This window comes from Sardina pilchardus, chromosome 22 (assembly GCF_963854185.1).
Source record: "Sardina pilchardus chromosome 22, fSarPil1.1, whole genome shotgun sequence".
Taxonomy (NCBI): Eukaryota; Metazoa; Chordata; class Actinopteri; order Clupeiformes; family Clupeidae; genus Sardina; species Sardina pilchardus.
Window position 1 is genome coordinate 22,728,824 of NC_085015.1, and position 25,394 is coordinate 22,754,217.

A 25,394-nucleotide genomic window follows, 5' to 3' on the forward strand; every position below is an offset into this window, starting at 1 on the left:
ACAATTTGCATAAACAAAACAGATTCAGAACTTAACACATGTTGCTCGTGCATGACTTGTAAGTTAGGGTGTCTCTGTGTCGATATACTGTATAAGATAAGATAGCGAATAAGTCTTTTTATTGTCTCCCAACGGGGGAATTCATCTCGGGCTCCAATCCCTGCATCGTAACTTGCAACATACCACATAAAATATACACTGAAGTAAACCTTATGAAGTAGACCAAACATACGCTTCACTGCATCATCCACAACAAACACATAGCGGCAGCTACATATAAATGTAATGTAAACATTGCACGGCAGTAGGACTGGCCTGTCTAGGAAAAGCGAGCTCTCACCCTCCCCTACTGATCACATGGCTCTGCCATTTACTCAGGTTGCAAGGGGCTGGCCCTCATACTCGCCTTGGGACTCAACCAGTGTGCTTGTGTGACATTGTGTCTGGCTTGTGTGTGTGTGTGTGTGTGTGGTGTGTGTGTAAGAGAGAGTGGAGAGAGAGAGAGGAGAGAGAGAGAGGGAGAGAAAAAAAGAGCAAGAGAGAGATGCACCTGTGCCCTTGCACCTTACCACTCAGAAGTCATAGTGGAGAAGTTTAGGCGGACTATAGCAGCACATCATAGAACAGTTGGGAGAGAACCGAGGGAACCTGCCCAGACGACGCAGAGCAGCATGATTTTCAGCGGAGGTCACATTTTCAGTGATACCATCGTCTGACACCTGACATTGCTGGGACGCTGCCACGTCTGAAGGGAGTCTGGCCCAGAAGAGGACGGAGGAACCTCCAGCCCTTCATTATTCAGGTGAGAACTTTGTCTACCTTACAACTACTTAGGGATTCCCATTGACCTCTGGCCATTGACTGGCCATTTAAATAAATGAACATTCTATGGATGTTTCTTTTCTTTTCTAAAAAAAAACTTGTACTTGATTGTACTTATATGACACTACCAACAGTGAATTGTACAGTACCAAAAATGTAGTAAACCATGTTATTGTGTGACCCTAACCCTTGGCCAGTTTTGTTTGAGAGTCGCTTCTTTGTATCATGTATTATAATTAGTTTCTTTAGGGAAAGGCACGCTTTACTGCAGGTCTTACCTGAGTTCAGCGCTTGCCTATACGTTGCCGTGAGTACAGTAGATCAGGTGGCCATGAATTACCATGACAACCATCTTCAATCCCAGATCAGCAAGATTTGAGGAAACCCCCGGTTACAAAAGAGTCCGGTCAAGACCCTTCGTCCCTCCCCTCCCTTCCCCCTTCGCCTTCGCCTGCCCTTGTCAGCGGCTTAAATTTTTATTACAAGACCAGGATGCCCTTGAGGCCACCTTCTGTCGCCTTGGTCAAACATTGTATCACCCGGAGACTTTTGAACTTGGTTAGTGATTGCTCAGAGTCACTGTGGTGTGGCTTTTGCTGTGATCTTTCCTGCTCCTTTGCTCACCCACACAAGACGGAGACCAAGGTAACTTATTAAGCAGGAAGGGGTTTCGCCAGACTCCTCAGTTTGCATTGATTTTGAAATGGAGGAGAAAAAAAACATTGCAGTTCTACGATGCTGTATAGAGGCTTTGATGTATCACTGTTTGTCCTATCTGCATTTGCTTATAGACATCATCAAAGGATCAGCTATGTACACCAGTGTCTTTATTCAAATCACAATAGGGATAGAGTGATCTGTTAAGTCAGATGAGAACACAACCTTTTCTTGCAAGGAACACAGAACCTGATCTCTGCAACTTACAACACCACCCGAACTTGGTCCAATTAAGCAAAGGTGTTGGTTTAGTCTCATTATGTAAGAGTAGTGGGTGTCGTGTGTTGGTATTATGCAATTTGGAGATCCTAGAGTAGTGAACTTGGACAGTATCTGTATCTTTAAGCCTGAAAAAAAGGAGATGCATGTATGCATTCATTGAGTATACATTCACAATCCTAAAGAACTGCTAACAAAAACCTTTGAGTTATCTCATAATTCCTTCAGCAGTGGAGGGAAAGTATGCAATGAAGTGAATAATCCCCAAAGATATTTATACTCGCATGGCATTCACCACAGAATCTATAAATCCACTTCAGGAAAAGGAGAATTTGTTCTAAGGGTGTGCTCCTTGCCCCTATCTCCTTGATTTGTGTGATGCCTATAAAAGATGCACGCCTTAAACCGTTTTCTCATATATCATTTCCCTCCACCCTGAAAGATAAAACACTCTGTTGCTATTGAAGCCACAGATAGTGTGTTGGGAGCCTAAGCATCCTAAATGAGCAAATGTTCTCCTGGGAGAGGTTGCCAGGTGACAGACCCTAAACACACCCTATAGCCTCTGATAGAGAGGGCACGGCTAAACAATTGCAAAAGTGTGATTGTGTGTATGCGTGTGTGTGTGTGTGTGTGTGTGTGTGTGTGTGTGTGTGTGTGTGTGTGTGTGTGTGTGTGTGTGTGTGTGTGTGTGTTTGTGTGTTTGTGTGTGACGTGCGTGCGTGCGTGCATGTGTTTTGAGTGACATGCTTTTAGATATGTGTGCGTGTGCTTGTGTCTATCACCTGGTGTTTGCCTTAGCTAATGGTAGATGAAGATAACAGTTCTAAGTGCATCTGAACAAGTAGTAACAAAAGCTATGCCATGAATACTGGCCAGCAAGTTTTGTTCAGCCTTTAACTTGTTGTAGGTTCTTTCATAGAAATAAAGTCCTGAAACATTGAGCTTAGAGTTGTTGATCGGCTCATGTGATGTTATCTAGCTCATACTGGGTCCCAGTGAACTGACAGAGGATACACTGGTGATTCTCATGCATTTTTCAGCAGGGCTTTGGAGTTGGGTGTCCTCCTCCATTTCCTTTTGCAGTTGACGAGATCAGGAGGGTGACAGGGAGCTCTGGTGGGGCATTCTGGGCACACAAAAGCTGTGGTGCATATCTGTGGAGAGACATGGACGCTTCAGGGTTCAAAACACTGGAGGCCAGCGGGCACTTCTGAACTGGACTCAGGGAGGGGGGTCAAGCATTATTTTATTTTTTTTGCGGACTTGTTATAGTCTAACCAAGTGTGCCAATGTGTCACTTCACTACCATGTCAGCAATGACAGCACACCTGTGGAGAGATAACTGATAAGAGACTCAGAAATGTGGTATTTTCTGCACGGTCTCAGCACAGAGAAAGAGCTGACACGTCTTGCACATAATGTACTCTGTCTGCCCTCTGCATCAATCGAGTGACTAATTCTGACCATGTGAGTCGAGTCAGGTAACTCCTCTAATCTTTAACAAGGTGTTGTTAACACAAGCACTGTTACACTATGGTACTGTAAAGTGTCACAGTTGCTGTCTGAAATCACTGAACATATCGTACCCTGTGGGAAGAAAACTCAGAGGAGAACTTTTACTTTTGTGAGCTCTTTGACACATGAATATTTGAGCTTCAATTTATATCACTTTGCTGACAACCTGATGATAACTTTTGTGACATCTGTATTCTTACTGACACTCTTTGCCCTCTTTACTGCCTCAGGTCTCTGATTTTAGTTCCTGTCTCCTGTCATGGCCGACCCATCCTGGTGGAAACTGACCTTCCTGCGCAAGAAGAAGTCTGAGGCCAAAGTCCTGTACGAGATCCCAGCTGAGTTTGCCAGCAACACGGACAACAAGGACGGGTGCAGCGACCCCACCGACAGCCAGTTCAATGCCAGGCTGGAGAAGATAGTGGACAAGTCGGCCACCAAGGGCCGCCACGTCAAGGTCTCCCACTCTGGCAGGTTCAAGGAGAAGAAGAGGATCCGCGCCACGCTGGCCGAAAACCCCAACCTCTTCCCCGACCACAGCACGGCCGACGAGAACCATGTGACGGCCGCCGACAACTAACTCACTCCGACCAAATAACACAGACTCAAACTGACGTACAAAAACTCACGCAATGTTTGCCTCAAGTGTGTGTGCATTTTTATAAGTGTGTGAACAGATATGTGTATATACAGAAAGATTTTACAGGACTAAAGCTTTTTTCACATGCTTAAAATGAATAAGAAATGATATGTGACTGTTTGTCACCAATACTGGAGGACACTGAGATCTCCTCTCCGGCACTGTGTTGTCTGTAACACAGGAGAGGAAATCATTTGCATACTCACAAAGGCTGTTTGATTAGTATCCTATTTCTTGATAGCACGGGACTTTCACTGATCTTTCCATCATTTGGGGATTTCTGCAAGACAATCACAGTGTTGATAAATATGCCTCATCTTGGACATTATGTTTTGCCTATTAAATGATTACCACTGTTGTTATTCTTGTGAAACTAGTCTCTCTGGTCCTGTTAGAGAAATGAAGTGCAGTTGATGGGATGCTGATTGCCGTGCTTCTTAACGCTTCAGTGAATGACATGATGATGGCAGGGCTTGTTCAGTTAACCAACCACGCTAGATCAGTTTTTATCTGACTGAGATAAGGCCCCTCTATCTCAGTTTCAGCATCATTTTACTCAGGCAATCAAGGATTAGTGGACACAGACCGGACTATGGCAAGAGCATAGGTGTGGTCAGTGGAGTGAGGCTGGGAGGTGGTACCACTCTTACTATCTTCGAGACAGTCCTGCATCATTTGTTTGAACTTTTGAATTGTTTTGTAAAAAAGTTATTTTGTAAAACAAACAGAAGACTTTTAATAAATCGATCCAATGGTGATGATCACATCACGTATATTCAGGTGCATGTCTTCATTACTTATTTACAGTGCGAGCAGAGAGCAATGGAGATGGGCATTGTTCCAGTAAGTGGCATTACTCAAGTAGCAATCAAGTGAAAATGTAACTGAAGAGTTCACCAGTCATCTCTGATGGGTTTTTTTTTTGGCACAACACTGCCACCTCCTGACTGGCCATGGAAAAAAACAACACACATCCGTAAGTCAAGTATGTCTTTATTGTATACTTTTCTCGTTCTCTTAAACTATATTGCTGAAGCACCCTTGGTGCATCATGACAGAATTAATGTACACATATACATCTCAGATTCATATCACACATTAGGACGTGTAAACATTACCACTGGAATCACGGATCAGTCAAGTTTACTCTAAATACTGCATTGATTAAGTTTTAGGGAAACTTGGCACTTCATAGCACTTGTGTGTATTCATCGCTATCAGTAAGGTGAATTACACACCTATGAAACAACACAACACAAACAGAAACGCACACAGGAATTTTGGACACATTTGCAATCTTCATTACACACACGTTGACATGAGGTGGGCGGCTCTGAGAGCCATTTAATTTTACGATATGAGATATGAGCCTCATACAGTTTTAAAGGCGGAGGAGCTTGTGCTTTAAGACTTCTGAGTGCTGACAGCGCTCTGAGGGAAAGCAATGACATCAGCTCAAACGTGTACGCCACACAGATACTTCACTCGTCAGAGCGTATCCTTTGGACAGCAGTGAGACCACCATTATGAGGGAGACTTATGGCCTCGGTCTTCCTTCTGTAAATACGCTCTGTTATAACGGCATGTACATTTCCAAAACAAAACAAACAAACAAACAAACAAACAAACCAAAAACAATGAGCCATGTCAGGACAGAACACCTCAAGACCAGCTAGCAACTCAGAGCATGAAATGGCTTTGAGGTGGATTTTAAAAGTACACACTGTCCCTTTCGGATCATTTTGAGAAAACTGTTTGACTTTATGTTAACAGTATGATACAAAAAAATGGATGTTTTATCTAACGCTGATGGGAGGCATGAGTTGTCAATCAAGGAGACAGCCGCTGATAAACCCAGCCCCCCTCTGCGTGGTGCTGCATGTCCTTCAGCTCTGGCTCTCCCTTTTTCGGTCGTGTGAACACTATCCGGTCATGGAGCCTGTTGGTCTGGCCTTGCCAAAACTCGATGTAGTAAGGCTTGACGATATATCCCCCCCTAGAGGAGGACAGGAAAAAAGGCATCAAACGTACTCTTTGAACTGGCATAATGGTTACATCCTGTGGACTTTGATTTCCACAGCTCTGGGTACAGGATGTCATTCAGCTTATGGGTGAACCGAGGACTGCCGCTTTCATAATAACTCTTCAAAAGGCATGGATAAAGACTACAGGGTCGTTCTATGCCTTACACAAATGTCATAACAGCATCACTCACCAGTAGTCAGGCATTGGGACATCGGTGTCCTTATACCTCTCTTCTAATTCAGAATTCTTCTGTCTCAGGTACTGCGAAGAAAAAAGCAAACACGTTCCTGGACCTTTCTGTGTCATGGCAGAGCTAGTTATGACACTGCAAATGATTACAGGCACATGTAAAGGAAATGCTTCTTCTTGGAATAGTTAGCTAGTATGTTGATATATAATTGTTGACACATAAAAAGTGACTACATTTTTTTAGTCCAATTTTTAACCAACGTTTGGACAGAACCTTCCGGCCCAATATAGCCCTACGCATACTGTACCTTTGATCTCATTCTCCCTCATGTCTTACCTCTCTGTCTGGTATCGCCGTGCTTTGTCGGCTGACCACAGCGCCGATTTGGCTGCTCTTGGGGCGAGAGTGGAAGTAATCACAGGAGCTCTGGAAGGGGATTCGCTCCACGTCGCCCTCAATGCGGATCTAAGGAGAAACCACACCGCACCACACCAGTCAGTATAGGATGGGCAAAATGGATACAATGCTGCTTGGTGGCAAGTTGCCAGGCCTTTTGTATTCCGTATTGTAGGCCTCCACTGGTGTAGACATTCCTTTAGGTATATTAAAGCTGTGATCACCCCAGCAACGTACTTCTGCACTATACATTCTTCAAATGGCCATGAGAGAATACAAAGGAGATAATGGTGTGGTTCTTACCTGCCTGTTTAAGGGCTCCCAGTAGAACACTAGGCAAGCATATGGGTTGCTCTCCTGGAGACAAGAGAACATCATGTCATACGATGTGCAAAGTGGGCTACTCATTCTCACAGGATCATCCCAGATCAATAAGCTGAAGTCATTACAGATGTGTTTGTGTAGTGTGTGTGGTGCGTCCATTTTCATCGAACAGATGATGCTCACCAGCTCTTCGCCTTTGCGGCTCTCGTAGTTGGAGAAGAAGCGGAAGCCCTCATGACTGAAGCCTTTCAGCAGCACCATCCGTGCAGATGGGCGTCCATCTCTGAGGAAAGAACAGCAGTGATTGGCTGTGTGAGTAGCTCCAGGTGAAACTGCAACATGGACAGCTTCAGCTTCAGTGAAATGAATGGCCCTCTAATAATCGAGTAGCCTACACGGGTGATGATGATTGTTGGGCTCTCACTTGGTAGCAGTGGCAATGCACATAGCATTAGCTTCTCCAACTTCTGGGCATTTCGTGGCTTGCTCAAACCAGTCACCAAATTGCTTTATAGGGTCCAGCGAAACCAACTGATCCTCTTCGAAACACTGAGAAGTAGGGGTTAAGGGAAGAAAAGATTACATTGTAGTTACCAACAATATTTATTCCATTCATTCACAGTGATAGATCACGGCCGCAGTAACAGTTTATAGTAAAGCTATTTGTTTTAAAGCTTTACAGGAGCAACATACTGTAGGCATTGCATTTAGAATATTTGCTGAATTGACTGCATAATGCATTGTTCAATGAATGTCGTTGGCTAGGTCAAGATCAACCATGCTGGTAACCTGCATGGTTTCTAACGCCACAGAATGCAACAACTCTTCACAGTAACACCTACAAATTAAATTACATTTCCAGTTAAGACATCAGCAAAATTACAGCGGTGTTCGTCTCCAGTCACGACTTCAGGTTAAGTCAGGTGAGGTGAGGCGAGGTAATAGTTTAAACGTAACGTCCAAACGTTACCTGATCGTCTCCTTTGTATTTCTTTCTCATATCACTCAAATCCATTGCACTGTGCGTGTCCGTAGGTTTCGTGCAGAAAAATAAAGAATTTAACTGATGTTTACAAGGAGCCGGGAAGGCATAGGGTTTGCAATATTTCCCTATTTTTCCAATGTTCCTCGATCCAATGACACTTAGCGCACGTATCATGCTTGTACAACAGCGCCGAACGTTGGAGATTGCGTCATCACGTTTTGTTCATTGCGTAAACTGTTATGAAAATGGCATCGAAAATACCCCACCGCTGAGTTTGGTAACACCAACACAAACGACTTAAACGCGCTAATAAAGTGTAAATTACAACTTTGAGTTTTTTTTGTATACTCGGTGTAAGTTATACGTAAACGACACAAACACACTTCATGTTTGGAACGTGTATCGACTTGGATGACGCTGTAAACATGTATTTCTTTTTCTTGAAAATGATTACTTAAACAACGTAGTGCGTTTTGTTGATTAACGATGTCATATCCGGTTGCAGTTTCAACATGGCAGCGACCTTGTGCGGAAAGCTGTTCACCAGTCCGGGTAATTATAACGCACAGTGTCGGCTTATTACGGTTTAAAGTGTCAACAAATCTGATCGATAGAGACTGTAAAATGATAGTTGTTTGGCATCGATATATTTTCAGCAACGATGAAACAACTGGCAAACTGTCTTTTCAGATGGCTTACAGTTAACATTAGCTATCCCAAGTTATCATGACTTTTCTTGTGTTTTCTTTTCTTTTGTCTACAGGATTGTACCTAATGTTAGAACAAGATGCACTAATAAAATAACCTAAATTGAAGACGTTACTTTTTAAAGGTTGTATGTTAAATCGAACCGCTATCTATCCAGGTAGTTGCACAGACAATTTGGCGAATTTACCTAGCAGCTAACACCTAGCATAACATAATCCTGTCTGAAAGCAGCAGCTTTTGTTGGTGAATTATTTGATTGCGTTGCGTTATTCTTGTAATATTATCTTTGAGTTAATGTGTGCAACGATTTTCTGTGTATATTTTTTTCTAAAATATTAGCCATTTGGTTTGGTCAGTGGTAACTGAGAAAGCATGAAATACAGTGCTAATATGGTTAAATGGACACTTCACCGATTAGCATTAAGCTTTGTATCTTTAGAAAACCAGTCATGTTTTTGAATGGTCGTGCATCATTCCCTCAGTTTGCCTTGAGATGGGAGAAATACGGATTTCAATGGAACCCATGAATAGGACTTCCTGCTTTCAATGATGTCAAGTCAAGTCAAGTCACATTTATTTATAAAGCGCATTTTTGTATACACAAAGTGCACACCCAAAGCGCTGCAGACAAACAAAAACAAAATGCTGGACGGAGTGGCGTATTCGCCAGCGTACCCGTACACAAACATTTGACATACAGATGAACAAACGAAACATAGACAACAAAACTCTCAATACGTCCAAAAGGCAATGTTAGCGCTTTGCCTAACATGAACGCAACATTGAGTCCGTCCGTAGCCTAAAGGAGGGGCGTGACCATCTGTGCTTGTAGCGCTTCCTAAAAATGATGATTTTTACATCATTGAAAGCAGGAAGTCCAACTTTGAAATCCGTATTTCTCCCATCCCAAGGCAAACTGAGGGAATGATGCACGACCATTCAACAACATGACTGGTTTTCTAAAGATACAAAGCTTAATGCTAATCGGTGAAGTGTCCCTTTAATGAAGAATGCATTGTGGACACAGAGGTCAGAAAGAATAATCTTCTTTCCATTCAAAGCTAAAGCACTGCCTTTGCTTTATTTCACAGCATGGCTGCCCCTAACTCAAAGTGTCCGGCATGGGTCAAAAGCTGTCACTCGGCACAGGAAGCCAATGCACATCCTCAAGCAGAAACTGTTAGCTGTGACAAAATACATGCCCCCAAAGCCTGGACCACCTGTAGGCTCTTTGGCCCCCCGCCCCAAGAGGATCGAGGAGGTTAGTCATGGCTGACCAAGGGAAATTATATTTCCAGCATTAGGAAGTTCCATGTTGAAATCAGATCAATGTAAAACAATGTCTGTTTACATGCACTTCAAGTATCCTGATTCTGTGTTCGCACATATGTAAACGTCATATCTCAGAACCCTGAATAAGCCCTAATCCCAGTTTTGAGAGATCCAATTAACTGTGATACTGTACTGTACTGTACCTTATCGTACACGCATAGTATTCATCATGTATACAGGGATAGTAATAACCAGGTTTCTCTGTGTGCTTGTAAGCACCATATCCTGAATATGATCAAAAAACAGGAGGAGCCTCATTTCTGGGATACTGAAGTGTGTATGTAAACACGGTCATTGACTCACCCTGCGTAAACGGAGTACATTAAGTGAGCCTTGTTAATCATGTGAAGTGAATTACTCTTTTTTTTAAACTGAGTTTACCCTCTTTTCCTTATTTGAACAGGAGAGTGGCTTGATGAGGATTTTGAAGAGAGATCTCGAGGAGGTGTTCAGGGATAATAAGATGGTTGCTGTGGCCCAAAACAGTTCCTCCAGTGCCGAGGACATGCTACTTCTGAAGCACAGGCTTAAGAAGCACGACATCAGGGTCAGGTTTTTTCCTAACCAGGTACAACCAGTGCTCACTTGACTTTTTTCAGAATTCCTAAAAAATAAAAAATCCTCATGGCTCATTCATTCACCTGATACACAGTAACGTCTTAATCAGGCAAAGCATTCAGTAGATCTTAAGAATGAATCTGATAAAACAAAATATTTCAAACCAACTCTATGGCTACTAAGGTTCTATTTTGATAGATTTTGAAAATACTGTTGATTACTTGATTTCCTTGAAAACGACCCCCTTTTACAAAAATATTGTGATGGTAATTTGGTACTACAGATCAGGTACTATTTGGTACTAAACATCCAGTCAGGACATGGTAGAACAACCACAGGAACAAGGTTTTATTTAGTGGTTAACACCACAGAATTGCTTATCTGACAGTTCAGTACAGATAACTACTGATTACACACTGCAAAAACGACGTATCGGCATTTATCTCAAAAGACAGACACATGTATAATGTGGAACAGTACAGGAACAGAACTGAACCCAGGAATGGATCCATGCCATTTGAATTCCCACATACATATTACCACTGACAGACTTTGACAGTAGTCTTTTGAGTAAAGCTTGAATGAGGGGCATTAGTTAAAAGACTACTATCTTTCAATAATATTTCCCAAATCTTGTAAAAGTCTATCAGTGTAAGGTAGGCTTCAGTTGAATTGATCTTACCAACCACAATTCTAACATTAAGAAACCTAAGGACATAAACTTCTTATGAATCTTACTTCTTCTTGAAGATTCTTCATTTCTAAATACAATTCTCTAAACTGTCCTGTCAAATGTTTTAATGGTTTTTGTTTTCTTTATTTGTCTTTTGCTTGATTTGTTTGCAGGTTACCAGGGCTTTTTTACCTGGAAGTCCATACAGAAATATGGCACCACTGTTCACAGGGCCAACTATCCTGTTGGTTAGCAAAGAACCCAAAGCAAAGCAGATGCTCGTTACATTGCGAGGCAGCCCTCAGATAGCACTCCTTGGTAAGGACATGCGTTGTAGATCAATGTGCTTTAATTGAAATTAAATAAGAGATAGTGTAAGTACCTTTTTATGTATAGCTGTAGGTGAAACATTCACTGTACATATGTCACAAAAAAATGGAATTAATGGAAACACTGTTCCCTGGTCATGAGCAAACATTTGGTAAATGTAATATCAAGGTCAAGGACAAGGTAAACTTTATTATCCCCTAGGGGAAATTCATGTGGTCAGCATTACACGTCTCACAGAACATATAATATTCAAAACGAGTGACAAGACAAACAGACAATAAACATACCACATTACAAACATCACAAAGACATATCATAATAGGACTGTATAATAAATAGAGAATAAATAGGAAGATAAAAGATAGAGAACTGTGCAATACTTCAAAAGGAATTACTTGGATGTGCAGAGGGGTAAACTAAAGTGCAACAGATATTTTTGATCTGTTATTGTGCAGTCTAATTGCTGTAGGCACAAATGACTTGTGGTACCTTCCTTGCTATCTCAAGAAAACCTTGAGCTGATGAACTGATTAGAATTTGAGGTCATAGCTGAAGGTCAACGTGACCTCACCTTCTTGTGAGCACATTCAATTAGGAACATCTCAAGGGAATGTCTTCAGATGTAGTGCAAACGTTCACATCCTAGGAATATTTAGGCCACGTCTGCAGATGCTCCAGGGAAGTTCTCATCTGTGTAACTCCCTCCCCCAGGGGCCTGCATAGACAACGCGCTGCTGTCGCGCCAGGGCATCCTCGAGTACTCCAAGCTGCCCACCATGACCACCGTGCAGGGCGAGCTGGTGAGCAGCCTGACCCTGATGACGTCCCGCACGGTGTCCCTGCTGCAGCGGCACCCGGCCCACCTGAGCGCCCTGCTGCAGCAGTACGCCAAGCAGCTGAGCCCCGAGGAAGCCACCGGGGACGGCGCCAAGGAGGCCCCTTCTCAGCCCACGGAGGCAGCGTGACGGGATCACATCTCCTCCTTCTCCATCTACTCCTCCCTCTACTCCTCCCGTCCCCACCCTCCAGTGTAGAAAGAGTGAGTGAGTGAGTGAGTGAGTGAGTGAGTGAGTGAGTGAGTGAGTGAGTGAGGGAGGGAGTGAGGGAGTGAGTGAGGGAGAGGTGAGAGACTGAGAGAGAGGGCGAGTTTGCAGAGGAGGGTTTGCAGACTGTTTGCAACCATGCCATTTGACCTCCTCTTGCCACCAGGTTTGGCTCACTGGACTTGGACCTTTCCTATTGTACTATAAGAAGTGTGTGGTGTTCATTGGGTAGAAACTATTGATGTCACCTGTTAAAGATGTAATTTAAAACAAATTTCTAAGTTCATACAAATGTCTGTCTCTTTTTATTCTAGTTGGTATTTTCTGCCTCACAAAATTCCAAATGTAAATTTTGATGTGCTGCGACTACACAGTGAAAAGCTGTGAAGAAGCTTCTAGAATGTCATTGGGATGTAAGTGATGGAGCCAACCGGAAATATTTACTGGGGTGCATTGCGTCAGCAGCAGTTTTGCCCAGCAAAATCCCTGCGCCATATGATTTTCATCTTGTAAAAGTCAGGCATGTATGAGTGCAGCCAAAATAAACACTAGTGGTCTCACGGCTTCAGATTAGCAGTAATCTCTGGATTACACCACGCTAATCTGGGTCAGTTAGTCTATTACTGCAGCTATTCTGGGTCTGAGTGAGAAATTGTCTGTTTAACTTCAGTTTCTATCTATAGGAGGACAACTGCATTAAATTACTTAATCAACTCATATTAAATCCTATTTTTAGATGGGGTAATATACGTGTTTACATTTAAAGAAGTGCATTTGTTGTAGAAATTCTATAAGAGATGGTCACACACACTGAGATTGTGGAGCACTGCTTCTGTCTGAAAGGCAGTTCTTTGCTGATTTGACTTGCGGTTATCAGAATACTGTGTGGCCATCTCTATGGAACTCAAACTGCCTGCAACAAGCGTTGACCTGAGGTGTATATATAAGCTTCCCAATGGCACCTCCTCTCTCGTCTGGCAAGAGACATTCTGTGTACGCCTGTAATTCCAATAAGTCACTAATGCGGATAATGACCAAGCCGCACTGTCCAAAGCACTTGTGATGGATTTGGGGGTTGGTCACTAGCCGTGACAGGACAGCAGTAGGGTTTTCTCAGACACTGAGATATTACATGTTTTGGATACTTCTGTATAACTTGCGACCTCAAATCCAGCAAATGGGGAAAGGCTGCACGCTCTTTGACAAAGATTTTGGCTTTCGTACACTTCACCTGCCCGCTGGAGGACGTGTCAGTCTGAGGTGAGGAGGAATGCTAATGCTGCTCGGCTAAACAGAGGCTTCTAGAGGCTTCACTATAGAAATCTTTCTCTGACTGAAATTATTGCATTCATAACTATGGTATGTTGCTGTGGGTAGAGTCTGAGAAGTTATGATATATTCAATGATGTGTGTATATATAACTATACAGACAAAGCTTTCAGTTCATCAGATTGTTGGTGTAAAAGTGTACTGAAAAGACATGAATATCTAATGAAATGCTTGCTGTTGACATGGCCAGATACTGTCCTTTCATAAATTGTCTGTGAATCTAGTGTTAGACTTGGCAGAAGTGGAGGTGGCTATGTTGCTAATGTCTGACAGTACAGTTTATGTAACCTCTTACCATCAGTACCTCTTACTTACTGGATTTGGCATATTGCTTAAGATGATGCAATTCAGCAACTGGCATTTGGTTGATGATAGGCTACAGTGAGAAATGACTGAAATGAGGTGAAAAGGTGGTTTCTTTGAGCTTAGTCAATAACAACAGATTTACCGACAGATGTTTGATTTTCCAATAACTCCTAGCTGTTTTTTGTTAGCTACTGTGATTGAAACAGCAGGATTATATCACAGTGAGCAATAGCTAGGCTTTTTGGGTGCTGATGGAGATGGCCATCTTGAGAGTTTACTGACGTAGAAAGGAGCTCCAGCAGCTTTCACTGTCCTGCACAGATGAAAATGTCCTTCACTTAGTGTTGTTGATACAAGTCACCAAGGAACCAAGGTCAGTTGGGCTACTTGTAGCCTACTATTTACATATTTAACTCAGCATAGCAGTAAGACACTAGCCTGGCTAGTAAGACACCAGAGCAGTACAACATAATGTTAACATAATGATACTGTTCCTGATTGGTTACCTTGTTTGTCTTTTTCCCAAGTGACACTGTGCTATATATGGAAGTAGTACAAACCCTATTTGTTTTGAATCTCCAGTAGACCGTTCCAGGGCTGACCCTTGCTGACCCCAACAGACAATCTTCTCAGTGGGAGAGTACACGACCCCTACCAGCCTTTGTCACTATTAGTATAGCCTACAAATAGTGTGGACATAGCTTTTCATATTAAATCCCCAAGCACGTCAGTTACATTCCTGAGGTAGGCCTACATATTAAGATGTAGTAATCTTGAATTATATGGGGATACTCTCACAATTTTCCACATTGAGTAAGTGAGCACTGTCACCTCCAAATCCCCTTATCCAGTTTCCACCATGCCCTTCTTTGGCTGACGTCAATCCTACCCCAACAACCAAGTTTTACATAAGATTACTTGAGACCAAACTGACAGGAGTCCTTGATCTTGGCGAATGGTTCTTCTCTGGAAATCAATAAACCTTCAATAGTATAATGTTTACTCAGGGAATTGTCCCACCTTCTTTAAGGTTCATTTAGCCTATGATCTTGTTACCAGTTGTTTGAAGGCTATTCAAGAGAGAGGTTGCTAAAAAAGCTCCAATGAAAGCCAATTACAGCGCTGATGGTAATCCTGTCCTTCCAAGACATGTGCTCCTAGTCTCTTCGTCACTCCAACTGGTAGTTTAAGTAATGTAGCTCATGTCAAGACGTACACCATAGTTTTTCTGCTTGCTGTTGATGACATGGCTGATACTGCAGAGGCTATTGTGTGGATCTTCTCCTTTCATGACCAAATGTTGAATTCAACGTGTGATTTTAGTGGCCAAAATAATAATGAAACAATCCACAACATATTTAATATGGCAACACCCAAGATCAGTCAACTTTCAACATCCATCATCTTGAGTAAACCCAGTTGGCCCAGACCATTTTTGGCAAGAAAGTAGAAAATTGTTGAAAGTATAACAATATCATACTTATATACCAAGCATTTTCTGAACGGTGAGAAAGCTGTATATGACACAGATGTGTTTCACTGATTTAGTTGACTTTCATATGATACCTACAGTAGGCTACCTCTGTGTATGAAAAGTGTTATGCATCCACTCGTCTTGCCCTATTTTCACAAATGTATTGTGATTGCACCTCTTTACGGAGCTGTGATATCTCCCTACCTGTATTAGTAATTTGCAAACTGACAGCCTTCTGCAGATGCATGGAAGAAGGTTGGCCTCGTGCATCGCAAGCGTGGGAAATATAATATCAAGTATAGTGCACCATTCTAGATGAAACCAGCAGTATGCCTCTGCAGGATATCCTCACGTCAGAAGGATGTGTATCCTCATTTATATAGATATAAATTGTAAATAACATACAATTCCTAATCTATAAGAATCTGCAGTGCATTACAACAGCAAGTCTGTATTATCTCTCAGAAAAACAGACTCTAGAACTCTCTTGTTTGTCAACACACTCCATGTTTGACTCTATGACCCTATGTGACTTTACTTATAGCGGGGGGGCTCTTACTGGGGAGGGAGGAGGTATAGAATTGGCTCGTTGTGCTTTAATCTCCTGCGCTTGGCCCGGGCCTGTCAGGTGAAGATCCGGCACAATCCAGAACACTGCAGAGGGAAGAGTCTCACTAAGGACAGGTTAGATTTGTGACTTGGCTGCTGTTAGGTAACAGGATTTAATAGAGAGCTTGCACATGGATTCGATGCCGCTTTTAGAATGTGGTTTTTCCTCAATTTCTCTTGCCGTTTGCTCACTGTCCCATCGCCACTAAATGTCATAAAATGACCCATAATCCTCTTAGGGGGCTGATGGGAGATCAGAATATGATCATAGCATAACTGCACCACATGGTAATCCTTTCATGTGTTCAGATGTCAAATGTTAGCTAAAACATGCTGTTCTGTGGATTTCTGCATCATTATTCAACTGTGACCATGTCAACGGTGTAAAATTTGATCAATTTTATGGTGGGCAGCAGGAGATTGCAGAGAAAAGGCTCAGTAATTCAGGTGAATACAGCCAGCATGCCAGAAATAAAAAAATCTGCTATACATTCTACAAATAATCTCAGTCTGTCGGATGTACTTTGTATTATATAATACATGTATTACGTGATAAATACTATATCATGAATTATGTTGTATTATCCTCCGCTTAACTGGACAAATCAAATCTTTAATCCTAGCATGGCGGCATTCATTCAGTGAAGTTATTTTTTCTCTCCCCACCAGACCAATCAATCTCTAGTGTTTGTTGAAATGGACCCCTTTGAGGAGCCTGCCACTCACTAAATCGTAGCAAGTGCACTGACAGAAGGGAAGAGCCGGAGCATTCACCCCAACATGGATCCCTACGGGCCAACGCTGGACCGCAGCCAGTCGGTGATGAGTGGCCTGGAGAGGTCCAACGTCGGCTGGCACAAGCCGGCTCACTCTCGGAGCAGCAGCACCGCATCCTCCCGCCACTCTCGACCGGTAAGCGCCTACCTTTGTCCACTTGGACCAGATACACCTGCCCTCTTGGGACATCTCTTGCCCACTCTCCTGGGGCATTTTTCTCTCTCTAGCATGCCTCAAGCGGGCGTAAAGGAAAAGGGGTTGGTTCAGGGAAATCCAAAGAACCTGTTGCTCTGCTTCAGATTAAACGTGCTCCAACAAGTCATTGGGTGGGATGTGGTTTCAGTGTAGTGCCGTTATAGGATGACTCGCCGCCGCAGAAGCAGCGGTGCCACACTCAGAGGGTGTGGCGTGGGGGGTTGACTGTGTCTCTTGCTGTCGTTTCCCTCCTCAAGAACATTAAGGACTGGGAGATCATGGACGACCTGCAGATGGACGTGGGCACCGGGGAGTCCCTGCAGGACCTGAGCATGCCGGGCATCTGTGAGGGCTATCTGATGAAGAGGAGGAAGTGGCCACTCAAGGGCTGGCACAAGGTGAGCAAACGTTGGGGATTGGGGAGAGATCTATACCCTGAGCCAGAATTATGAGATCCGCATGATTGTACCATTGAGTTTGACTGTCTTTCTTAGTATCTAGACAAAGTGCTGTATCCATTTTACACTAAGAGTTCACAGTCAAGACTCGTTTCCTCAGTCTGCCAAATATCATAAACATACACATGAGGAAGAATGCCTTGTGATACTAGCAATCAACCTTGTCCATATTATGTTCAAAGTTCAAAGTTAGCGATGTGTGTGATCTGAATATAGTATATCTGGGTTGTGTGAAAACTGCATTTTTTTTTTCCTTTTCAGAGATATTTTGTTTTGGACAAAGGGATCCTTAGGTATTCCAGAACACAGCAAGATGTAAGTTAATTCTAACCTTTGACCTTTACATCCTTTGATATGAATTGAACTGAGATTTCCTTTGACATGTCGGTCCTTTTTCATCAGTTCTCTAAGGGGAAGCTCGGTGGTTCCTTAGATGTCAGCTTTGCTGTCATATCCATCAACAAGAAATCAAAACGTATTGACCTAGATGCGGGAGACAACCTCTACCACATAAAGGTGGGCTACTTAAAGAAAACTTCAAATTCAACCGCTTAGTTTGGTTTGTGAAGAACAAAAATAAAACAGCGCTGTCAGGACTGAAGTGCTTTACCTTGTCTTCTCTCTGTGCCTCTCTTCAAGGCTAAAAGCCACGATATGTTCTACATTTGGGTGACCAAACTGAACGCACACCGGGTGTTTAAGAAGAATGAGGCGGCCAATGTCCAAAATGGCTTCCTCCAGGCTCTCTCTCAGGGGACCAGTGGAATGGCAGCACATAGGAATGGAGCCACACAAGACATGGTGAGTGTCATGGTGAGTGTTCCAGTGCAGCCGAAAAATCCTACGAAGACCAAAGTTATTTTCGTACATTTCCGTCATGTAGTAAGTATACACTCACACGTACGGTGCGGTTGAAGCAAAAGCGTTCTTCATTATTTTGGTGTTACAATTATAGTCAAAAAAGAATACAGGTACATTTTTCTGAAAGTAATTGTATTACCCCACCACAATGTTGTTTTTAATCACAATCTTGTGCTCACCGTCAGAGTACTTCCGGGTCATACATGGGTGAGATGACCCCTCAGGCATCTGAGCTACCCATAAGCAACTCTGGAGTGAATGGAAAGGTGTCTGAATGGCTACAGCAAACTGAGGACCACAACAGCTGTGCCCAAGGTATTGTTCATGTCTTCTAATAGTAATTACGTGTGTGTGTGTGTGTGTGTGTGTGTGTGTGTGTGTGTGTGTGTGTGTGTGTGTGTGTGTGTGTGTGTGTGTGTGTGTGTGTGTGACACCACAGATGCTCAGATTGTCTGTCAAAAAGCTACACTTTATAGTTGAGGTGATGTTCCGTAATTGTTCAACTCTACAACAAATCTACAACAAATCTACTTGGGAAGCATCTTGCCACAGCCTTACCTTACCTTTGAATTGTCCAGAACTGAACCGGGTTCAGATGGACATCAGTGAGCTGAGCCGACTCATTCAGAAACTTCATGCCATGGAGTCAGGCCCAGCGCTCAACAACGGAGAACTGCAGCGGATCATCAGTGTGCAGGTGAGAGAGAGACAGAGAGAGAGAAAAAGAGAGAGAGAGAGAGAGAGAGAGAGAGAGAGAGAGAGCTCCAGGTCACTCCACAGTCCATACTCCACACAACTGCACCCATAAGTTGAAAATAATTGTAGCAGCTACCGTAATTTAATTTTCTAACTATTAGCCGCAGCTTACAGCCTACTGTGATTTTGCTAAATTTCTTCAGCTATGAGGTTAAAACATGGGGGCAGTTAATAAGGTATTAATGTGATTTTGTTTCTTTTAACTTGGATAAAACCCTGTCCTGTGGCTTTTACACAATGCGGCCCACTATGAGCGGGTGTGTGTCAGTGGTGCCAGTTCTGGACTGAATTTTGATGCGCTGCTCTGTCTGTCTGTACATCCCTTACAGAATCTCTCCCTTGAAAAACCAAAGAAGCGATCTGCAAAGATGTGGGGGCACTCTCGCACCCTCTCCAGAGTTGAGGCGCTTGGAATGGTAAGGAGAATGCGTGGTAGAAAATCTATGCACTCATCTCTCTGCTTTTTTGTCTTAGGTGTGTATGTGTTTGTTTGCTTGCTTGCTTGCTTGCTTGTTTGTTTGTGTTTGTTTCCTTATGGGCTTTCAATTGCTCTTCACAGTAATTATGGAATGGATTGATTGATTGGTTTCCATTTGAAAATCTGGTAGATTATACAAAAATGTCAGTTGTATAAATTGAGTTGTAGCCCCTGTGTGGAATGCCCATTCCACGAGTAACATAGTGAATTCCTTTTTCACCTGAAGCCATTGCGTGGGATTACTAAATCGGTGAGTCAGCAACTTTTGGTAGACCAATGATCAGCATTCATTTGAGTCAAACCTGCAGCTGTACAAATTGATACAGATGAACAGTAACATGTAGCAGGAGTACACTATCAGATGAGGAGGGAGTGCCTCAAATGATCACACATTATGCAGTTCAACTCAGATTTATACAATTTACTGATTTATATTTCTACATGTGCAAGGTTTACTGAGTTGACTACACTGAACACAATCAGATGTCTTTGACTTGTATGAACCTGTAAAAACAGGTGTGTTCATAACGGTTACCTGTCTAAGAGCAACACACCCAGTATTTGTAGCTACTGCCTTTCCAGTTTCACTTGTGTCATCAACCCAACTGTGATTTGAGCCGTGCACTTTTCATTGCGCTTAGCAGTTAAAGGTGCAGTCATCTAGTTTGAAGCTGCCGTTTGTAGTGTTGGTCAATCAGATTCATATAAATAGATATTTATCCCAAAGAATCCATTTAGAATGGCTAATAACACATTTTCTGTATCCCTTCAAAAATACATTGTTGTGGTTTATCTCACAACAGAAACTACATACTGCACCTTTAATTCAAACATTGTTTTGTGTTAGACAAGCATGATGGAGAATTACTTCCAAAGTTACGGCCCAGACAATGCTGGTGTCGTGTAACTTTATGTTTTCTCTCGCTGTCTGTCTGTGTGCCCCCCCCCCCTACCCACCTGTCTGTCCCTCTGCCTCTCTCTCAGCTGTCGTCCAGTCAGCTGCAGAGCGCCTCCCACCTGGGCACCTCTGTGCCGTCCATCCCAGACTACGTGTACTCTCAGCTGGCCCCTCCCACGGTCATCTCTCCCGAGGGCAAGAAGCTGCACGTGGACATTTGCGCAGTGTCATCCAGAGGTGAGAGCCATGCAGCTACAGCAAACCAGGACACAATGTGGACGGTTAACGGGAAGGCAGACATGATCCACTGTAACACCAACTGATGCTTAAGCACTTCATAAGCAATGATAGAGAAATCAGAGGTCAACCCCTCGGCTCAGAAATGTCTGCATCGGACGCCAATAACATGTACACAGAAGTGAACCATTAACACGTATGGTGTATGATAATATTATTGTATTTTTTTTAGTAATAAAAAGTATTATTGTATTTTTTTGTGTCTTTCCTGTCCTCAGTCCATAACTCCCTTAAGACGGTCCATGAGTCCTTGGCCCAGGAGCGCCAGAGACTACAAGAGGCCTATAACAATGGAGAACTCCCTGCCGGCTCTCAGCCCATGGCCACCCTGCTCGAGGTGAGGCCATCTTATTATGATCTCTAGGACAAAACGTCAACAACTTTTTTAGGAGTCCACCTCAGAAACCCTGTAATACAGCGAGTGTTTTGCCAAGCATTCTGTTTATAACGTTTGTACATTTCTAGACTTTGCTGATGGTGGGAGGTTCATGTTGATTGTCCATTGTACAGTATATTGTGTTTGCATAACCTAGACTATAATATCCATGTGTGTGTGTGTGTGTGTGTGTGTGTGTGTGTTGTGTTCATGTGCAGTTAGAAACACTGTCTCTCATGACCCAAATCTACAGTGTGTCAGCGTCGTCCGAGTCGTCAGACTCCTCAGAGGAGTCCTTCCGTACTGTGCGGCCCTATACGTCCGTACGCCGCAGGAAGGTGTGTCCGTGCTGACCGCTCCCTAAGGGTGTGGGCTGGAGCTGAGGGGACAATCTCTCCTTTTTTTCTTCTCTTCCGTGCCCTTGTCACTCTCGTTTTTTTCATTCTCTACAGAATATATAAATGATGTGTGTGTATTTTTGTAATTTAGTTGTCTTTTGAAAGCAGCTTTATTCACGCAACAGTTAAAACAGCAGATTTAATATATATATACAGTGCATGTCAATGTGACTTTGTGACTTGGGTGCATTTCACGTTGGGAGTCTTTGGGTCTTCAAGTTTTCCTCTTTCTCTGCCTCAAGGTGTTTTTGTACTCAAGAGGACTCCGAGCTTGCCTTGTTGTGTGTGTGTGTGTGTGTTTCCCAGCTCTGCCACACCTGTTGGCTATGCCCTTCAGATGTTTTCTCTTAGTCTCCTCCCGATTGGCGAGCTGAATACTCTTAATTAAGACTCCAGTAATCTGATGAGCTGGTAAATACGCACCTCTTACATGGAGCACTCTGAGTCCTCCGAGCCAGAATAAACACCTGCATTTGTTTCACAGTAAGGTTGCATGTTGCAAGGTGTCTGTGTGTGTGTGTGTGTGTGTGTGTGTGTGTGTGTGTGTGTGTGTGTGTGTGTGTGTGTGTGTGTGTGTGTGTGTGTGTGTGTGTGTGTGTGTGTGTGTGTGTGTGTGTGTGTGTGTGTGTGTGTGTGTGTGTGTGTGTGTGTGTGTGTGTATATATATATGGTGTGTGGGTGTACAGTATATGTGCGTGTGTGCCACTGTCGTTGTCCTTTTGTATCTTACACTCGTCCTCCTCTCTGTTCTGTCCTCTGTTCTGTCCATCCCTCCATCCTCCAGCCTGGCTCTAGCCGGCGTGCGTCGCAGCGGCCTCCCTCCGTGGCGGACTCGACGGCGGAATACTTTGACGCCAGTGATGACCTCCTGTGCAGCTCGTCTGACGGCTCAGAGGAAGCCTCTGGCCTGAGCGACGGCACCAGCAACTCCGAGCCAGAAGAGGGCCACGGTGAGAGGGCAATAACCAGGGGTCAAAGTTCATGTTCGAAATTCATATTCAAGTCCTCCAAGGTCAATTGTCTTGAGTGGAAAAGAAATCTGTGAGAATGCTTGCTCATAGATACAGTGAGGTTGGATTCATGGAGTACAGGACGCTAGAAGTAAACTGAGACACCATCACGTTTATGCTATTTTCAATGAGGATAATACATTGACTGAAACAAATACATACTCATAATCCTCAATTTATATTTGCTGAATTTAATATTCCATTATTTTCACACATATACATTAAGGCAATTATCATGAACTTATTTAGATAAGGAAGAAGAGGAATTCCTTTGATAACATATAAGGTCAAGTCCAGTTTCATGTAACTTTGTACACAGAAGCAAGTCAAAATGCTTTCCATAGATCCAAAAGGATCTAAACATAAGAGATGAGAGTAGAAGAGTGGTCTCATTAGACAGCCTGCTCAAAAGCCACGGCTGCGACTCAGTGCTCAGTGGTTGCAGCCACCAGTGTGTTCCCTGATGAAGACCCAGACTAGCCAAGGTGTTAATCTGCTTTCACCACACTCACTACTACTACTGTGATTCACTTTGTGAGGAGAGTCTGGATTCTCTCAGTTGAAAGTGATCACATAAACCATTGTTTCCTTACAGAGTCAGCAACTAGGAAATACCGCGCCAGCCTTTCCAAAGCTCCAGCCAAGGCCAGCATTGTGCCACAGAGTGTCGGCTACCGCACCTCCTTGCCCGCCATCTGCCCCGACAACAGCCACATCGGCCTCATGTCCATCCTGTATAACAACATCGGCAAGGACCTGTCGCGCATCTCCATGCCCGCGGCGCTCAACGAGCCCATCAACCTGCTGCAGCGCCTCTGTGAGGAGCTGGAGTACTCCGAGCTGCTGGACACGGCTAGTAACACCGAGGACCCCTACGAGAGGATGGTGAGGAGGCTGGACGGCTGACCGCTGCCCACAGATGAGGGGGGGGGGGGGGGGGGGGGATATATAATTATAATGTATACAAAGCATTACTCAAACTTTCATTCAGTGGAATTATCCAAGGAACGTTTGAATGACATTTGAGTGTACAACTACAGCTTGTTTACTAATTAAAAAAATTGCATATGTATTTCATTATTTAGAATTTGGACATGAATTGTCAATTTGCAGATTTTGAAATGCAGATGAACATGCACAGGCCTGGAGAACTGTTTTTGTGTTTATTTCTAAGATTTATTTTCTGGCTTATTTAGCCTTGCTTGATAAGACAGTGAAGAGTAGACAGGGAATGAGTCGGAGATAGGTGGGATTGTGATTGACAAATGACCTCAGGTCAGACTTGAACATGGGACTCATGGGCACTGGAGTATGTAGTATGCAGTATGCAGTATGCAATATGTAGTATGTAGTATGCAGTATGGGACACTGCTGCCTGCATCACAGCTCCCTCAGAGCTGGATTTATTGAACGTGTTAATAAGAAGGTGTGAATTTGTATGAGACTAATTGTACAATTAACTCTCTTTAGGTGTATATCGCTGCCTTTGCTATCTCTGGTTACTCCATCGCTACCTATCGCAACCGTTACAAACCCTTCAACCCAGTCCTTGGCGAGACCTACGAGTGTGTACGGGATGACCGAAAGTTCCGCTTCATCAGTGAGCAGGTGGGTAGACATGGCTGATTTCAGATCAGGTGCGTGTGTTATAACACATGTATTAATCATTTATAATCATCTGATATCTTTTCTCAGGTCAGCCATCACCCACCTGTATCAGCCTGTCATGCAGAGTCAGACACTTTTGCCTTTTGGCAAGGTCAGTACTATCATGAGCTGAGTAGTTCTTAAGACATTGGTTTTTCATGAAGCACTGAATCCCATTGGTGAAACACTGAAAAAACATTTGTAATGGTGCTGTTATGACTTTCTCAGACCAGCGGTGGAAGAACAAGTTCTGGGGGAAGTCTGTGGAGATTATGCCAGCTGGAATGGTCAATGTCACTCTTCCAAAGTGAGTGTTAACATACTGTAATGCCACAGCTGTCACGGTGGAACTTCAGCAAGCAACTGGCCAAAATGCCAACAGAAGCTACAATAGATGGACAAACACTGCCCAGCATCACCTGTGTTGTTTTGTTTCACCCCTGCAGGCGTGGTGACCACTACGAGTGGAACAAAGTGGTCACTTGCATCCATAATGTCCTGACCCAACAACGCTACCTGGAGCACTACGGTGAGGTCACCATTCGCAACCTAAAAAGCTCCGTCTGCACCTGCAAAATCACCTTCGTCAAGGTCAGTTAGAGGAATGCTTTTCTCTTTTAAAATATATTATGTACCATTAATGCTGTACGATTTGTGTTGAATACTGACACCCAGGTCTTGATAGCCTAATTTTGCCTGAATAATGAAATATTCATTGCACCCTTTATGATCATAATTTGATGTTGGTCATTACTGGTTTTGTTTTAGTGTCAATGTGACAGAACAATTTGCTGACACTGAATGACTAGTCTGGACATGTCTGTTCTGCTGTTGGTTTTTGTTTATGTAAAGCACATTGAATGATGATTGTTTATGAAATGTGCTATATAAATAAACTTGACTTGACTTGACTTGACTTGTTCCTCTCCCCGCCTGTAGTCTCGATACTGGGGCTCGGATGCCAACAGAAATGAGGTCCAGGGCCAGGTGCTGAACCAGAGTGGCAAGGTGGTGCACCGGTTCGGAGGCCTCTGGCATGAGGGCA

General features: G+C 43.3%; 4 protein-coding genes across 6 annotated transcripts in view; 3 read left to right on the forward strand and 1 right to left on the reverse strand.

Annotated features, from left to right (window-relative positions):
* Positions 1-390: 390 nt before the first annotated feature.
* On the forward strand, positions 391-4,689 carry prr15lb (proline rich 15 like b). 2 transcript variants are annotated; one of them, XM_062526287.1, is made up of 2 exons: positions 391-802; positions 3,507-4,689. In XM_062526287.1, the coding sequence occupies exon 2, from the start codon at positions 3,536-3,538 to the stop codon at positions 3,854-3,856; it is 321 nt and encodes a 106-aa protein (XP_062382271.1). In that variant the 5' UTR covers positions 391-802; positions 3,507-3,535; the 3' UTR covers positions 3,857-4,689. The 2 variants fall into 2 exon arrangements, with proteins under 2 accessions (XP_062382271.1, XP_062382272.1); XM_062526288.1 differs by lacking the exon at positions 391-802 and adding an exon at positions 3,302-3,385.
* A 202-nt stretch (positions 4,690-4,891) lies between these two features.
* pnpo (pyridoxamine 5'-phosphate oxidase) lies at positions 4,892-8,089 on the reverse strand. The gene is made up of 7 exons (XM_062527160.1): positions 7,822-8,089; positions 7,276-7,400; positions 7,035-7,134; positions 6,831-6,884; positions 6,468-6,596; positions 6,132-6,202; positions 4,892-5,912 (listed from the first exon to the last, which is right to left on the reverse strand). The coding sequence occupies exons 1-7, from the start codon at positions 8,008-8,010 to the stop codon at positions 5,747-5,749; spliced, it is 834 nt and encodes a 277-aa protein (XP_062383144.1). The 5' UTR covers positions 8,011-8,089; the 3' UTR covers positions 4,892-5,746.
* A 143-nt stretch (positions 8,090-8,232) lies between these two features.
* Positions 8,233-13,037, forward strand: mrpl10 (mitochondrial ribosomal protein L10). The gene is made up of 6 exons (XM_062527161.1): positions 8,233-8,255; positions 8,342-8,388; positions 9,636-9,805; positions 10,280-10,444; positions 11,281-11,425; positions 12,149-13,037. The coding sequence occupies exons 1-6, from the start codon at positions 8,248-8,250 to the stop codon at positions 12,400-12,402; spliced, it is 789 nt and encodes a 262-aa protein (XP_062383145.1). The 5' UTR covers positions 8,233-8,247; the 3' UTR covers positions 12,403-13,037.
* A 550-nt stretch (positions 13,038-13,587) lies between these two features.
* The window catches only part of osbpl7 (oxysterol binding protein-like 7), a 15,277-nt gene continuing 3,470 nt past the window's right edge, over positions 13,588-25,394 (forward strand). The window contains exons 1-19 of one of the 2 annotated variants that reach the window (XM_062527156.1): positions 13,588-13,740; positions 16,868-17,110; positions 17,428-17,568; positions 17,890-17,943; positions 18,031-18,144; positions 18,268-18,441; positions 18,675-18,804; positions 19,068-19,186; positions 19,575-19,661; positions 20,708-20,858; positions 21,137-21,255; positions 21,513-21,632; positions 22,477-22,642; positions 23,298-23,587; positions 24,173-24,310; positions 24,398-24,461; positions 24,578-24,656; positions 24,796-24,940; positions 25,289-25,394. The exon at positions 25,289-25,394 is cut by the window's right edge and continues 45 nt beyond it. In XM_062527156.1, the coding sequence (XP_062383140.1) occupies positions 16,979-17,110; positions 17,428-17,568; positions 17,890-17,943; positions 18,031-18,144; positions 18,268-18,441; positions 18,675-18,804; positions 19,068-19,186; positions 19,575-19,661; positions 20,708-20,858; positions 21,137-21,255; positions 21,513-21,632; positions 22,477-22,642; positions 23,298-23,587; positions 24,173-24,310; positions 24,398-24,461; positions 24,578-24,656; positions 24,796-24,940; positions 25,289-25,394 (2,329 nt within the window). In that variant the 5' untranslated portion in view covers positions 13,588-13,740; positions 16,868-16,978. Of the gene's footprint in view, positions 13,741-16,867; positions 17,111-17,380; positions 17,569-17,889; positions 17,944-18,030; positions 18,145-18,267; positions 18,442-18,674; positions 18,805-19,067; positions 19,187-19,574; positions 19,662-20,707; positions 20,859-21,136; positions 21,256-21,512; positions 21,633-22,476; positions 22,643-23,297; positions 23,588-24,172; positions 24,311-24,397; positions 24,462-24,577; positions 24,657-24,795; positions 24,941-25,288 lie in introns of those variants that run through there. The other variant, XM_062527158.1, reaches the window with a different exon arrangement.

Bases quoted from the DNA above. Each gene is read 5' to 3' on its own strand.
- pnpo (XM_062527160.1), bottom strand. From the start codon at position 8,010: ATGATACGTGCGCTAAGTGTCATTGGATCGAGGAACATTGGAAAAATA. The intron at 6,885-7,034 runs GTGAGCATCATC...TCTTGTCTCCAG, and splicing joins GCCGCAAAGGCGAAGAGCTG to GAGAGCAACCCATATGCTTG. The intron at 5,913-6,131 runs GTGAGTGATGCT...GTCCTCCTCTAG, and splicing joins GTCCCAATGCCTGACTACTG to GGGGGGATATATCGTCAAGC.
- mrpl10 (XM_062527161.1), top strand. The intron at 8,389-9,635 runs GTAATTATAACG...TTTATTTCACAG, and splicing joins AAAGCTGTTCACCAGTCCGG to CATGGCTGCCCCTAACTCAA. The intron at 9,806-10,279 runs GTTAGTCATGGC...TTATTTGAACAG, and splicing joins GCCCCAAGAGGATCGAGGAG to GAGAGTGGCTTGATGAGGAT.
- prr15lb (XM_062526287.1), top strand. From the start codon at position 3,536: ATGGCCGACCCATCCTGGTGGAAACTGACCTTCCTGCGCAAGAAGAAG.